Source organism: Tachysurus vachellii, chromosome 8 (genome assembly GCF_030014155.1).
Source record: "Tachysurus vachellii isolate PV-2020 chromosome 8, HZAU_Pvac_v1, whole genome shotgun sequence".
NCBI lineage: Eukaryota > Metazoa > Chordata > Actinopteri > Siluriformes > Bagridae > Tachysurus > Tachysurus vachellii.
Window position 1 is genome coordinate 6,914,962 of NC_083467.1, and position 15,479 is coordinate 6,930,440.

Sequence of the window (15,479 nt, forward strand, 5' to 3'; positions counted from 1 at the left end):
CTGTGCCCATCTCAGGTGTCATCGGGAATCAAGGCAGGATACACCCCGGACGGAGTGCCAACCCATTGCAGGGCACACACACACACTCATTCACTCACGCAATCACACACTACAGACAATTTTCCAGATATGCCAATCAACCTACCATGCATGTCTTTGTTGCTATCCATGCATCTGGGTCTGATTTTATTCCTGTGGAGGAACCGGTTTCCCAACACTGCTTTCTCGATGTACTTGGTGTACTGTGTACTGTGTAAGTTCTCCTCAATGATTCTATTAAGTTCTCCTCAATGATTCTATAAGTTCTCTCCGGTTTTCTCCTTAAATCCCAAAAAAACATGGCACAAGACAAACTGGCTACACACGCTAAAGTGGCCCTGTGTTAATGTGTGTGTGTGTGTGTGTGTGTGTGTGTGTGTGTGGTGCCCTAAACATGATTCCATGAAGATTGTTTTCCAAAGAAAAACATATTTCTTCTGCTCTTTTTGGAGGAAAAATAGAGAAGATCTTGCATGACCAGGTCACATGGCTGAAAATCCTGAAGCTGTTGAGATTTGAAGCTGCAAAAATAAAGACAAAACTTTCAAGGCATCCATCATCATTTATTTTTTACAAACATATAACCTAATCAATCCTCTTGAACCTCTTTATTACTCCATAATGAAATTATAAAAAACTAATATACTGCTGTGTTAATAGACCCTATTCATTCTAGTGTGCAGAAACATTTAAGCCACAGTTTTACAATCGAGTCCTCTGTGTTTTGTCCATGACATGCTCCAGCACATGGACATGCCTTTGCTTGTTACTGTGTGTGTTTGTACAGTAAGCAATACAGTGCATTAAATGAAAAATACACTTGCCTGTGTGGCGTGTGTAATGTGTATACGTGTGTAAAGTAAGCAGTTGAAGGTGTCACTGAATTATTGTTGAGTAAGTATGATAACCTGTAAGGTGTGTGTGTGTGTGTGTGTGTGTAGAGACCAAGGATTCTTCTACACACCATCTTCATTCTATATGTGTATTCTATTTATACTAATATCTATACTAATTAAGATGTAATTTCATCTTTTGGATATGGCTTCTTTATACTTCACCTGTGGCCTCGGTATGTACAAATGGCATGCAGTCTTTTTCCTTTCCTCTACATCGAGGGACACGACAAGGCTGCCCACATTCTTCTCTTCTCTTTAATTTAGCCATAAGACCACTGCCAATATGGCTTCACACTCTAGAGACGTTTGAAGTTATACCCTGTTCTGAATTAACTCAATCTTTCTCTGATTTAATACTTTTTGTCTCTAACCCCTCTTACTCTATTCCTTAAATTCTTGAAGTCTTGGATCGGCCATTGTGGCGGTGGTACAAGCTCCACAGCACTAAAACAGAAAAAAACTGCTCTTCACCCCCTTCTCACACAGAGCATATGAAGCAGTGGTGGTTCTGAGTCAGCGGCGCAGCTGTCAGCCAGCAAAAGATCAGGTCCCAGGTCTGCAAGCTAAATTAGAGTGCAAGGCGGGGTGGCAAAAAGCCAGCCAAAAAACAGCAGGTCAATCGGGTTGAACTCTTCACCCTCCGTGAGAAGAAGACAGCGGAGGGCTATGCTCCTCAGCCAGAATGTGTTAAGTCGTGTAACGAGTGGGTATAACGACTCGTTTTTCTCTCTGTATTCTACTCAACTGAATTCACTGGATGAAAGGATGCCTTGTTCTGCTTGGAGTTCACCAGCCAAGCTCCTGTGCCTACCGATGACCCGCTTCAACTCCCTAGCCAGGGGAAGTCTTCTTTTCTGCACCCTCTGAAGCCAAGTTTGATACCTTTTTTCCCTATTGCTAAATAAAGATTTTCATTTGACTTATTTCCTGTCTCTGTGCTGTCCTGTGTTCCCCTGCTCAGAGTGCTACTCCATTTATTGGGCATTTATAACTTAACATGTTGACAACTGGCCCGTATTCAAAAAGATTTTAAGAATAATCACAGTGAGCTCCTCTCACTCACTCTCTCTCACTCATTTTCTACCGCCTATCCGAACTACCTCGGAGAGCCTCTCGGGCGTCATCAGGCATCAAGGCAGGATACACCCTGGACGGAGTGCCAACCCATCGCAGGGCACACACACACACTCTCATTCACTCACACAATCACACACTACGGACAATTTTCCAGAGATGTCAATCAACCTACCATGCATGTCTTTGGACCGAGGGAGGAAACCAGAGTACCCGGAGGAAACCCCCGAGGCACGGGGAGAACATGCAAACTCCACACACACAAGGTGGAGGCGGGAATCGAACCCCCAACCCTGGTGGTGTGAGGCAAACGTGCTAACCACTAAGCCACCGTGCCCCCCAGTGAGCTCCTAATTTAGCTTAATATTTTCTAACAAGGAATCTTAGCTTAAGAGTGATTCAGGACCTGATTCAGGATCTCAGAGCAACTCTGTCCAAGGAAAATACAACAACTTTTATATTAGAGCAAAGGCGGGGCTGACCCCGTTACTAGATATGACTAATTTTTTTGAAGACTGTAACCCCAACACTGTTTATCCTGAACTCATTGTATCTGATGATCTGACCAGTGTGAGATGCAGTGATGAGAAACATAAATTTCCTGATTATCCAGAGAGATTTGATAAATATTGGTGTATCCTGGACTCTGAGGGCTTTAACTCAGGGACACACTGATGGAATGTTGAAGGTGGAAACTCTAAATCCTGGCATGTTGGTGTGCATGACCGAATCTGCTCAGAGGAAGGGGGAGATATACTCCAGAAGTGGACCCTGGCATGTGGGGTATTTGTTAAGGTAAATATAGAGCATGTTCTACAACACAGACATTCACTCCCCTCTTAGTAGAACAGAAAATCCAGAGGATCAGAGTGAAACTAGACTTGGAGAGAGGAAAGCTGTCATTCTCTGACCCTCACACATACACACTTTTACACACATTTACTGACAAATTAATGCTATTCTTAGCTGTTTTTAGAATCCCCTCTAAAGATCCTCCCACTTCAGTGCTCTGTAAGATTGAATCAGTTTAGACAGAGCTCATATTGTTTAATTCCAATTCATTCATGAAAGATTTAAAAAATAAAGATTCAAATTATTTGTTTTTACAGAAACAGTTCATTGTATAAAAACTATGAAGTGCTATGACATTATTTCAGCTAACCTTGTCAATTAAATCAAAGTAATGTGAAAACTCACTCTCACTCTCTCTCACTCATTTTCTACCGCTTATCCGAACTACCTCGGGTCACGGGGCGTCATCGGGCATCAAGGCAGGATACACCCTGGACGGCGTGCCAACCCATCACAGGGCACACACACACACTCTCATTCACTCACGCAATCACACACTACGGACAATTTTCCAGAGATGCCAATCAACCTACCATGCATGTCTTTGGACCGGGGGAGGAAACCGGAGTACCCGGAGGAAACCCCAGAGGCACGGGGAGAACATGCAAACTCCACACACAAGGCGGAGGCAGGAATCGAAACCCCAACCCTGGAGGTGTGAGGCGAACGTGCTAACCACTAAGCCACCATGTCCCCCCTAATGTGAAAACTAAAAATAGAAAATAGAATATTTTATTCTAAGTACTCAAAATATCTCAAAACATTGATTTATCTTGAAATACAAAGTTATTAAATGAGATTCAAATGATCTACTCTGTTGAAATGAAGAGTTACTAAAACAAAGTAATGTGATATTTTGATGAGAGTTTAAATAACTACATAGCACTTTTTTTACACAACAGATTTTGGTTCAGGGCAATGACAATACTTCATTGTATTTCTTTACTTGTTTTAATCCTTACCATTTTTTTCCCCTAATCTTTATTTCAGTCAATCAATTAATATCCTCCTTTATTTGGGAAAATAAGATTCCAAGGGATAATAAACAGATTCTTCAGAGGAAGCAAGAAGAAGTTTTATTTTTAATTCATTCATTTTCTACTGCTTATCCGAACTACCTCGGGTCATGGGCGCCAGGCGTCATCGGGCATCAAGGCAGGATACACCCTGGACGGAGTGCCAAACCATCGCAGGGCACACACACTCTCATTCACTCACGCACTCACACACTATGGACAATTTTCCAGATATTCCAATCATGCATGTCTTTGGACCGGGGGAGGAAACCAGAGTACCGGGAGGAAATAGTGTCATAGCATGACGAATTAAATTGCAATTTAACAGTGCATTGATCCTTTGTACATATGTGTATTAGCTGCTTAAGAAGAGAGGGTAATATGGGGCTTATAGGAAGGGGGTACAGTTTATTTATTCTATTAAAATCCAAAAAGGACGGTGACTGTAGTGTACCATAATTAAATTTTTTTTATTGCTATATTCCTTAAACAAAAAATATATTAAAATAAAAATGGTACATAAATGGTATTTATACAAATGAGCAATTGAGCATTAAGAGCCCAGCAGTACTAGCAGTAATTAGCAGTACTGACCACAACCATCCAATCAGTAATCCAACATCTTAAGCACTGAGCTACTGTCCCTAGAATGAAACATCACTTCACCTCTCTTACAATGACTCATCTTTATTAACTGATTTATTCTGGTCAGAGCTGGGGTGGAACAAAAGTCTATCCTGATAAAACTAGGGGCAAAACACTAGTAAGAAGACAGGATGTACAACGCACACACATATTCATGACATCTAGGGGCAATTAATCATAGCAATCCACCTTCTGACATGTTTTTGGGAGGCAATCTGTGAACCTTGAGCAAACAATTGTAAAAATACATGCACTCATTGCCGTGAAATATAACACTGTGCAACTTTTTGTTTAATTTCTTGAGTGTACATATAATATTTGATTCTCATTGCTAATTATTTGTGTTCGCTTTAACGGCAAAGTCGCTTGTCAGAACCTCAGAGAAAAAATAAAATCTGCTGAACAGTCAAACTGCTGAATCCCTAAAACTACTTCTGTCGTTCTGGACACCACTGAGTAAATAATTAAGCAAAGATGCAAATGCTGGATTAATCTAGTGGCTCTAAGTCAAAAATAATAAATATGCCTATTCTCGCTCAGCTATTCTCATTTTAAAAATATGGCAAAATCATACATCATAAACTGGGTTTCAAATTCAGCAGTGAAACAGTTAAATCCATAATCCATGGCAGAAACCGACTATGATTCGTACAATCCACAAGCATTGAGCAAAAAAAAATATATATATATATTGAATTAACTGTGAAGGCTTGTACAGTAAGTTGGGAAATGCAGAATCAATATTGTTATTTTCTAGCTGTTTCAAAGAAGACTGTATATGCAGATCTGGACCAGTAGATTATGTTTACTTTGTCAAAAGTGAAAGTGAAAGTATGACTATACGGAAGCTAGAGATCACCACATGCAAGAAAATGACTTCTAAGTTTTCAGAGGAGGATTTCTCATGTCCTGTGTGCTTTGAAATCTTCAAGGATCCTGTTCTCCTACAATGCAGTCACAGTGTGTGTAAAGTTTGTTTGGAGCAATACTGGGAGGCCAAAGGATCCAGAGAATGTCCTGTTTGTAGGGAAAGATCATACCAGACACAGCTACCCACAAACTTTGCTTTAAAGAACCTGTGTGAGACTTTCCTACAGGAGAGAAGCCAGAGAGCTTCATCAGCGTCTGAAACAGAATGCAGTCTGCACAGCGAGGAACTCAAAGTCTTCTGTCTGGACGATCAACAGCCGGTGTGTTTGGTGTGTCAGACTTCAAGAAAACACACTGAACACAGATTCTGCCCTATTGATGAGGCAGCAACAGACTGTAAGGTAAATATTATAAAAGTAAATACAGTACTAGTATAATAGTAAATACTTGAAAGGTATCTGAAAATGTAATCGTATGACAATTGAACTGTGATCTACAGAAAAGAAACTCATTCTGCTGTTGATTTTTTACTGATTTAACCTATAGTGCAGTACTCCCCTTTTATACGAGGAGTAGAATCTGATATGGCCTTCTGATATGGTCTAGATGTGTTAAGATGCTTTCCTGATTACAGTTGTTGTAAGGAGTGGTTATTTGAGCCTTCCATCCAGCTTCTGTCTGCCAATTCTCCACTGGCTTTATTTTATTCATTCATTCATTCATCTTCTACCGCTTATCCGAACTACCTCGGGTCACGGGGAGCCTGTGCCTATCTCAGGCGTCATCGGGCATCAAGGCAGGATACACCCTGGACGGCGTGCCAACCCATCACAGGGCACACACACACACTCTCATTCACTCACGCAATCACACACTACGGACAATTTTGCTTTATTTTATTATGCTAGAGAAATTCTTAGGACTACAACAATCACACCACATTTAGTCACCAAGATCACATTCTGATGTTTGAGATGAACATTAACTGAAGCTTAATTATCGCATTATGCTGATGACATGATTGGTGAATTGGATAAATACATGAATGAGCAAGCTCATAATATGAGCAAGCATACCCTAGTGTAATTGTATATTCATTTCAACATAAATTTAGTCAGATTTTAAGTTTCTATTTTCACATATCAGTTGTCATCAGGAGGTGTGGCAATATTTAAACAAGCAGAACAGTCTTACATAGATACAGGATGAGTGGAATTGCACTGATTTTAGTTATAGCTTGAACTATGTTGAAATTGGCATCTGTTGCTTATTGATAAACAGATTAAGCCAAATGTAATAGTCTATTAAAAGCAAGGCTAAGTTTTTTACAGTCATAAGTAGTACAAAGCTGTAATGCCTTTAACTTGCAAATAGTGGCCCCTGGTTAGATAACAGGTTTTTAATATATTACACACAATCTTAATTCATTGTGCTGCTTTGTTTTTTAGGAAAAGCTCAAGGCTGAATTAAAGCTCCTGCAGGATAAACTGGAGAACGTTAAGGACTGCAAACTGAACTGGAGTCAGACTGCAGAATATATACAGGTTAAAAACAATAACAAAGATTTTATAATGGCATTTTGCATCATTGCATATTCAATTATATTCCATTTGATTTCCTCTTCACTGCAGATTCAGGCTCAACACACAGAGCGTCAGATTAAGGAGCAGTTTGAGAAGCTTCACCAGTTTCTACGAGATGAAGAGGCAGTCAGGATCGCTGCACTGAGAGAGGAAGAGGAGCAGAAGTGTCAGATGATGAAGGAGATGATTGAGAAGCTGAGCAGAGACATAGCATCTCTTTCAGACACAATCAGAGCCATAGAAGAGGAGATGAGTGATGAAGACATCCCGTTCTTACAAGTGAGGATCATTTAGTCAGTATTTATACTGTGAGAAAGTAAAACTTCTTTCCATCATCAGAAACGTCACATTTCAGTGGTATAAAAATGTAAATCATATCCACTGATATGTGCTTTGTCGTTTTCCAGAACTACAAGGCCACAGTGAAAAGGTGAGTGATGTGGTTCCTGTCTCTCTGCTTCTCTGTGTTTCTGAATCCAAAGCCACAGCAACACTGACTCCTGAATGTTTTTGCAGAGCCCAGTGCACACTGCAGCATCCAGAGGAGCTTTCAGGAGCACTGATCCATGTGGCAAAACATCTGTCCAACCTGATGTTCAGAGTCTGGGAGAAGATGCAGGACACTGTCCAATACAGTAATGTACTTTGTTTCCTTTTGCATGTTAGTTTTATTATATACACCTTCATCCAATAGATCCCACTAGCTGACTGATAAATGGTTTGGCTTATTATTTGTATCCAGTGTGTTATGAACTTATCTTTATTATTGCTTTGTAATATCCACTGTTACAAATTATATTCAGTTGAACACAACAAATATTTCATCCTTTAAAAACATTTTAAATCAAACTCTGTCTATTTTATTTTTTGAAGGTGAAGGTTTTTGTTCTGTGGTTAATGTCCAGCCTACAGATTAATGTGAGCAGCAAGGAAAAGCTTTTTAGTACCAACAAGTTTTGGTTTAGTTTTCAGATAGCAGCCACCTTCTGAAAATCCTGTAAGCTGCTACACATATATGGTTGTGAACAAAACCTGAACTTTTCTACTGCTCTGTCTCAAGCTTGACAGAGCTTATGTCTCTTTAGTCTCATTTAACCAACTGAGGAAAGCAGACTTTTAAATACTAAGCCCAATATTGTGCAATGGCTTCGTCCACTTTCTCTCTCTCTCTCTAGCCTTCATGATGGTTTAGCCTTTTTAAACGACAAATGCAATCTTCACAGGTGAAACCCAGGAATTGGTTTATTTCTTTAGTGTATAACCTAAAGAACTGGTATTCTTGTTCCAATATTTTTGGATGGAGCTGTAAACTATTACTGCTTTCCTGCTTGATCCTGGGCCATTCAACCTTTCAGCACTCAATAGTCCACAACATTACATTCTTAATATAAACATGAAAAAAATACCATGGTTATCACCTCAACGAAGGAAAAGAAGAACTTAACAAAATACTAAATCATCTTAGCTTCTGTTAAGGTCTAGTTTCTTTACTTTTACCTAGTTGTTATACATTGTTTATTACCTTCTGGTATGTTTTTCTTAGTGCCTATAACACTGGACCCAAACACTGCTCATCCTCTTCTTGTTATATCTGATGATCTGACCTGTGTGAGACTCAGTGAAGAAGAACTGAAGCTGCCAGACAATCCAGAGAGACTAGATGCCTGCTTATGTGTGCTGGGCTCTGAGGGCTTTATCTCAGGGACATACTGCTGGGATGTCGAAGTTGGAGATGCTGCAGCATGGTCACTGGGTGTAATGACAGAGTCTGCTCAGAGGAAGGGAGATATAAACTCCAGAAGTGGACTCTGGTACATGTGGTATTATGATGGTGAATATGGCGCAGGTTCTACACCACACCCACACAGTCTCCTCTCATTAGAACAAAAGCTTCAGAGGATCAGATTGCAGCTGGACAGAGAAAATCTGTCATTCTATGACCCTCTTACTGGCACACATATACATACTTTCACACACACATTTACTAACAGATTACGGCCATATTTAGCTATTGGTTCTGAAACATCTTCCCTGAAGATCCTTCCCATTGATAACTATAAACATGTAAATCACTGAAGATAACGGAAGCTCAACTCATAAAGCTGTTAGCTGCAATCTGGAACTTGTTTCAGGTTTTCTTTATGTCCAAGATGACTAACAGTATTAATAATAATAATCATCCTGCATGTCTCATTTAATTACATGAATTAATACAAAATTTCTGCTGCTTAGCCTCCTAAATTCTGCAAACTTTTTGGTACAAGTGAAATTTCCATATTCATGTTGTTCAAATGGTAATTCAAAGTCAGACCCATGAGGTCAACTTTTGATTTTCTAAAAATTGAGAAGGTAGAAAGCCGTGTAATCTATCCTTGTTGTGCCCAGCTGAAAGCAGAGAAACAGTGTGCAGGTATCTTCCATATTGCTATAGCAAGGAGTCAAACATCATTTTGATCCAGGCTTGAACTGATCAGCCACCAACTTCAGGAAACGCAGGCCATAGATGCTGCTATGTCTGAATCAGCGTAGATCATGTTTTATCCATCTGTATGGTTCTCAGGTCAGTTTGGATCTCAGCTGGAGATTTCCGGTCACGTGCGCTATAAAGCACCTCAAGACGTGGATGCCTGAGTATTGCACAGAACTGAGTAAAACCGAGGAAAGAAAAATAGAAAGAGAATGGGATGATGATTACAGATTATAGTATTAAATCACAGTTTGAAATCTAAGCATATGATCATAAATATGGATGTGTGGATCTCCAAACAGGCTCAAATTTATTTCAAATCTGATTCCTTTTGAAATGATCTGCCTGAATGCCAATGGTGTCCTTTATGTGATATGCAGTACTACCTCACTACACAGAGAGCATGTGTATGGGGCATGATCCACTACTGGGATATGTATCTAAGAAAACTTAATTAGCTATCTATTAACCTTTTTCTTTTTTAATAAAATGTATTTAATATACAGTCACGATTCCTAGTCATGATATGATTCTTTGACAAATTTTACTTTCAGGCACTAAAACAAGAGTCTTAAGAGTCTGTATGCATATCCTCTTGTACAATCTTAACTTTTCCTTTCATATCAGTGACTGTCACATTTACACTTGCTGATGTCTCCCAGAAAAGGGAAACTTAATTTATCCAGTAATTATTATTAACTATTATCCAGTAGTATAGACCATTTCAATGGCTATTCATGGGTTAACGAACGTGACATCTTTGGTCCTTGGAACATTTCCAGTTAGTTGTTGCACACATTCAAAACATGGAAGAGGCCGTTTTACACACTGATATTAAAATCTGTCAGCACTAAAATTAGGACCGTGTTGTTCAGTGGTTGGATGCTCTCCAAGAGCCAGAACTAACTTTCTGAAATTAAAGTTTTTCAATTTCCAAAAAACAAAACACAGTGATGGCTGGAGTGAAGCCCAAATGCTAGATGCCAACTCACAATGCATGAATGCACTTACAATGCAATGATACTTTTACCATTAATATAAAATTACATAATTTACTCCATGACAAGCACTGTGGAGCCCTGATATATACATGTATGTGACTATCCATGAAAACCACTTCATCTGTTTTGCATGGTCATTCATCAACACACATTTTCCTTAACTTAAAGACCTAAAATCTTGCTCGGTGCAGCTAAGATAGAGATGACAGGAACCCTGGTTCATATACATATAGATGTACTAAAGATTTTACTTTCTAATTTTATTAACGAGTATATATTTAATCTAAAAGTTTCTGCTTTAGAATTTTAAAAATAAAAGATGCAAAAACCTTGTTTATTAGCAACCATACACAAGTTTCAGATGTCACAGATGGAGCATTTATACTCTCCCTCACACACAGTTCCACAGCAACAAAACCCGCAGAAACATGCCAACATACTTCACCTAAGACATTTCAGAAAGTAAACCAATTACCTCTGGAGTAGATAATAATGCCACAATTATTTTACTGGCATACAGATAATGCAATTAATTAGCTATAAAATAGTAATGTAATTTATTATTTGCATAGATATACAGACTGACCAGCCATGCAAGTGTAATGACCACTAAAACCTCTCCAGTAATCATGGCAACAAACCAGGCAGAGCAATTATTTGACACTGTTACTCCAACTTCACCACAGACAACACAAATGTCCACACTGTACGAGCAGACGCTCCTGACTTTTCCATTTAGAAAATATTATAAACATCCAGAGTGCAAAAAGCTTTTACAGCTTCTCTAGAATACTCATTTTCAACCAGATAATGATACACATCTGGATATGTTACTTGAGGTAAACAGTTTAGGCTCTGACTGAAATGTGTTGCCTTAAAGTCTTATGTAGATCTGCTAATTCCAATTGATCATTTATGTGTTTAGTTTTTGTAAATACCTTAACCGTTAAGTTCAAACCAAACTTAAAAAGTACGTACTTGTCATTTATTTCTTGACAGATCTGTGATGTAAAAATGGTGCCATTGGAAATGCCACAGGACCAGGCTTGTGCAGTAGCTTTGCAACACACGTTTGGTATTGTTTACATTCTTGAAATGGTCTATAAAAAAAAAAAAAACAAAAAAAAAAAAACTGGCAAACTACTGGGTAAAATTTCAGCTGGTTCAACATCAAGAAAAACAGAATTAACCAGATAACCTGGGAGATCCACATAATTACCAAAGCAAAGCATATAGATACACACGTAAAAGACATTTTAAATTAAGTAAAGAACTATTATAAAGTGATTATTGTGATGGTATATCCCTGCTGTCCTGTGTGTGTGAACATGGTGTCTGTAAATCAACCACTCCTGAGTTACTTGAAGTCCCTCCAGATGCCAAGTGCCAGGATCAGACCAATGACTGTGAGGAAGCAATGCTACCTGCTTGCCACACTGTTTTTTTTAAGTTAATGAATTATAATACAATGTTACATAAGCAATTTGTGCATCTAGACGGATTGTTAAGCAGCTGAGGTATTAGGGGAAAAGGACATCGGTTCAAGAACATGTCCATGTTCCTCTTTGTGTACATGTGCTTATTTTTTACCTCACAAGAAAGGGCTGTGGGAAACATGTGCTTGTTTTATGCTTGATAAAATCATGGAGCTGCAGGAGAAAGGACAGCAGAGCCCCCTGACGGGTTTTGTCTATCTTAGTCACCACCATCTTCAAACAGAGAGAGAAAATCAAATTGAATACAAACAATAAGAAACAGTCAAGAGACACAATACGGTCACTCTGTGTGGCCTTATGTATAAAATTACATTATATAAAAACACAACGTAAGCAAAGACGGGTGTAACTGGTTAAAACAACAAAAATTTTAATTTACAGACTTGCAGTGAAGAAGTGCCTCAGTTAAAATCGTGTATCAATGTGAAATTTACTTTACTCTGGTGCCACCTGCTGGTCTTTCACAGTTGGTGAATGAAAGTCAAAAACACTCACCACATAAGGAATACCAAACTCTTCACACATCTCCACAGCAACCAAATCAAACTTTTGCAGTCCAACATCTCCATCCACCAACAAGAAAGTCCTCATAAGACTAATTAAAAAAAAAAAGAACATTCATCATACCATCTAACATACCTTTTTCTGCTCACACCATCACTCTGGGACTCTGATCACACCTACTTTTTTCGCTCTTGAAGGTAAGGCTCAACCATGTCCACAAAGTCTTTTGGGGCTCTGTATCCATAGCCAGGCATGTCAACCAAAGTGAATGCTTTACCCACTGTGAAAAAATTAAGCTTTTTTGTGTGCCCCTACATCACAGAAAAATGAAATAATCAGTCCAAACCCAGGAAAAAGGGCAGAAGAGGTGAAAAAACATAAAGCAATTAAGTTTGTTTGCTTACTGGTGTTTTGGAAACCCGTACTTCAACCTCTGGTGCGAAAGAGAACATGGCCCGGATGAGAGACGACTTGCCAACATTGCTCCTGCCTATGAAACACACCTGCAGATCACACACACACACAAATCAGGCCTTTCTTACAAAACACTAGTAGCACATGTATAAATATTTAAATTCTACCCTGGATTAATTTGATCTCCAGTAGCAACCAAAACGTATTTTGTACGTTTTTTATTAAACATGCTGATCTTTCGTTAAGTTCCCCATGTTATCCAAAATGCTGTGTGACTACCCCTGACTAGCCATTTACCTTATCTCTACCTGAAGACAGAGATGCAGCAGCACTTTAATACTTTAGTCTGTCCATATCTCTCACTCTTTACTTTTTTTGTAAACTCTGCTCAAACAGATCAGGCTCAAAAGCCTCAGCTATTTAGCTAATACCATCATCATTTCAAAGTGAAACCTGACTGGTGACACCAGCAACGTGACATTGATAACTTCTCACAGGAATAACAAAAATACACTTCCAGCATTTAGCACCCTTATATCCAGAGCGACTTATATCATATCATTTTTATACAACTGAGCAATTGAGGGTTAAGGGTTCAACAGTGGCAGCTTGGTGGACCTGGGATCGAACTCACAACCTTCTTATTGGTAGCCCAACACCTTAACCACTAGGTGACCAGATGCACACAGCAACAATGTTACACTGAAATCACTAAGTACAGCAGAAATATATTTCACTAAAACATACTCAATGTGTTTCAGAGTGGATTCTGATTCAGGGTGGATTCTGAGTGGATTCTGTTTCATGGTGGATTCAGGGATTCAGAGTGTATTCAGGGTGGATTCTGAGTGTATTCAGGGTGGATTCTGAGTGGATTCAGGCTGCTTCAGACTCAGATCATGTGTCTTGTCTCTCACCTCTGGCTGTGTAGGTTCAGGCACATGGTCTATGCGCACAGCTGATGAAGAGTAGAATATCTGGTGTTTGTGAGATGGAGTGAAAAGTCTCTCAGCACACTCGAGGTCTTCCAGGTCGGGCTGGAAGAGATAAAACCGTGTCTTGTCTACTTGTCGTGACAGGTGTGAGTCCAGCCTGCTGAACGGATACAGGAGGCCCACGCGCTTTTCCTCAGGCAGCATAGACACGTGGCGTAGTGACGCGAGCTCGTGCGCCTGACGCGTGGACACGAGCCGGACACCGCCGCGCACGTGCAGCAGGATCCGTAAACTCATAGTGATGCTGAATCACGGCTTCTATTACAAGACAAAGACGTAGTTTTATCTCATTTCTCTCCAAAACGTCTTACACCGGCGTGTCAAATTCTTTTCTAGACTTCCTCACGTGTCAAAGTACAAAACAGGCACAATTCTGTTTCCTCAAGACAAAATATTTATTAGCAATGACCACAAAGCGATAAAACTTACGTTATATATGTTTAAAAACAAAGACCGAACAAACCGCCTGTAAACAATTCTTAAACACGTCGTGTTGATGGTTTGGTGTTTCATTTATTTAAAACAAGGAAACAAGGTCCCTGTTCGGTAGTTCCGGGGTAATTCGTGTTCCGGTTTATATAAAAATGTGGCAGTATTTTCAGACTTTGTTCTAATGATAATTATTTAAAAATGTAATCCTGACAAAATTGCAAATTCAAGGCAAAAGGATAGGGGCAGCAGCAGTGTTACAGTCGATATGTGTGGTGGTGAAACAGGAGTTCAGTTTAAAGACTAAGCTTTTTGACTCCCTATCCTCACCTATGGTCACAAACTATGGCTTAACTTGTAAACTAATCAAAATTAGGTTACTGTGTTAATTTCTGTGATAGTGTGAATGCCAGCAATCCTGGAGAGCCTCTTGTAGTGCCACTGCTCCAAACTGTGAGGAGCCTAAGGAACAACCTTGAGGTATCTCCGTGGTTGAGCTGTATTAGACAAATATGTTCATTTATTCCTGAGTATTCTGGGGCCCTTAGACTTTGAATTTGCCAAAATAGCACCTTTTTACCTTTTCAATTTGTCCCATGCCTCTTCCCCTGTTCATCCTGGCAGTTGTAGCTGAATACTTCTGTGCTAATATGTTGTTTAATTTTAAACATAAGAATTGTCAGTAAAATAAACTGCAAAATGCTACAGTAAACTTAAATTTTATGTGTGTGTGTGTGTGTGTATATATATATATATAATTTGTGATAGTATAAATCAACAATTTAAAATTATAGTATTAATCAGTATGTGCATAATATACTCAAATCAACTATAATATTCGATATAAAATATAATAAATAGAATAAATTATTATATAAATATAATAAAATATAATATCGTCTCCACTGAGATGAGGCCGACTCTGTGAGATGAGGCCGACTCTCACAGAGTCGGCCTCATCTCAGTGGAGACGATATTATATTTTATTATATAAATATAATAAAATATAATATCGTCTCCACTGAGATGAGGCCGACTCTGTGAGAACAATCTCCTCATCAATACAACATTTGTCGGACCGTATATTTATAATCACACCATCCAGTGTCACCCGTATGCGGATGAGGTTCCCCTCTGAGTCTGGTTCCTCTCAAGGTTTCTTCCTTTACCGTTCAAGGGAGTTTTTCCTCATGAATGC

At 39.1% G+C, this 15,479-nt stretch overlaps 2 protein-coding genes across 2 annotated transcripts; one reads left to right on the forward strand and one right to left on the reverse strand.

Annotated features, from left to right (window-relative positions):
- The first annotated feature begins 5,295 nt into the window (after window positions 1-5,295).
- Window positions 5,296-9,193, forward strand: LOC132849944 (E3 ubiquitin-protein ligase TRIM35-like). The gene is made up of 6 exons (XM_060875974.1): window positions 5,296-5,793; window positions 6,841-6,936; window positions 7,024-7,254; window positions 7,383-7,405; window positions 7,492-7,610; window positions 8,519-9,193. Exons 1-6 carry the CDS (start codon window positions 5,356-5,358, stop codon window positions 9,049-9,051), a joined length of 1,440 nt encoding a protein of 479 aa, XP_060731957.1. The 5' UTR covers window positions 5,296-5,355; the 3' UTR covers window positions 9,052-9,193.
- A 137-nt stretch (window positions 9,194-9,330) lies between these two features.
- gtpbp8 (GTP binding protein 8 (putative)) lies at window positions 9,331-14,372 on the reverse strand. Its single transcript, XM_060875975.1, has 6 exons — window positions 13,775-14,372; window positions 12,848-12,946; window positions 12,624-12,754; window positions 12,435-12,534; window positions 12,034-12,152; window positions 9,331-9,619 (listed from the first exon to the last, which is right to left on the reverse strand). Exons 1-6 carry the CDS (start codon window positions 14,087-14,089, stop codon window positions 9,532-9,534), a joined length of 852 nt encoding a protein of 283 aa, XP_060731958.1. The 5' UTR covers window positions 14,090-14,372; the 3' UTR covers window positions 9,331-9,531.
- Window positions 14,373-15,479: the final 1,107 nt, after the last annotated feature.

Excerpts from the sequence above, each read along its gene's own strand:
- gtpbp8 (XM_060875975.1), bottom strand. The coding sequence starts at position 14,089 with ATGAGTTTACGGATCCTGCTGCACGTGCGCGGCGGTGTCCGGCTCGTG. Across the intron at positions 12,755-12,847 it reads TACGGGTTTCCAAAACACCA|GGGCACACAAAAAAGCTTAA; the intron begins GTAAGCAAACAA and ends TCTGTGATGTAG. Across the intron at positions 12,153-12,434 it reads AGTTTGGTATTCCTTATGTG|ATGGTGGTGACTAAGATAGA; the intron begins GTGAGTGTTTTT and ends CTCTGTTTGAAG.
- LOC132849944 (XM_060875974.1), top strand. The coding sequence starts at position 5,356 with ATGACTATACGGAAGCTAGAGATCACCACATGCAAGAAAATGACTTCT. Across the intron at positions 7,255-7,382 it reads AAGACATCCCGTTCTTACAA|AACTACAAGGCCACAGTGAA; the intron begins GTGAGGATCATT and ends GTCGTTTTCCAG. Across the intron at positions 7,611-8,518 it reads GCAGGACACTGTCCAATACA|TGCCTATAACACTGGACCCA; the intron begins GTAATGTACTTT and ends TGTTTTTCTTAG.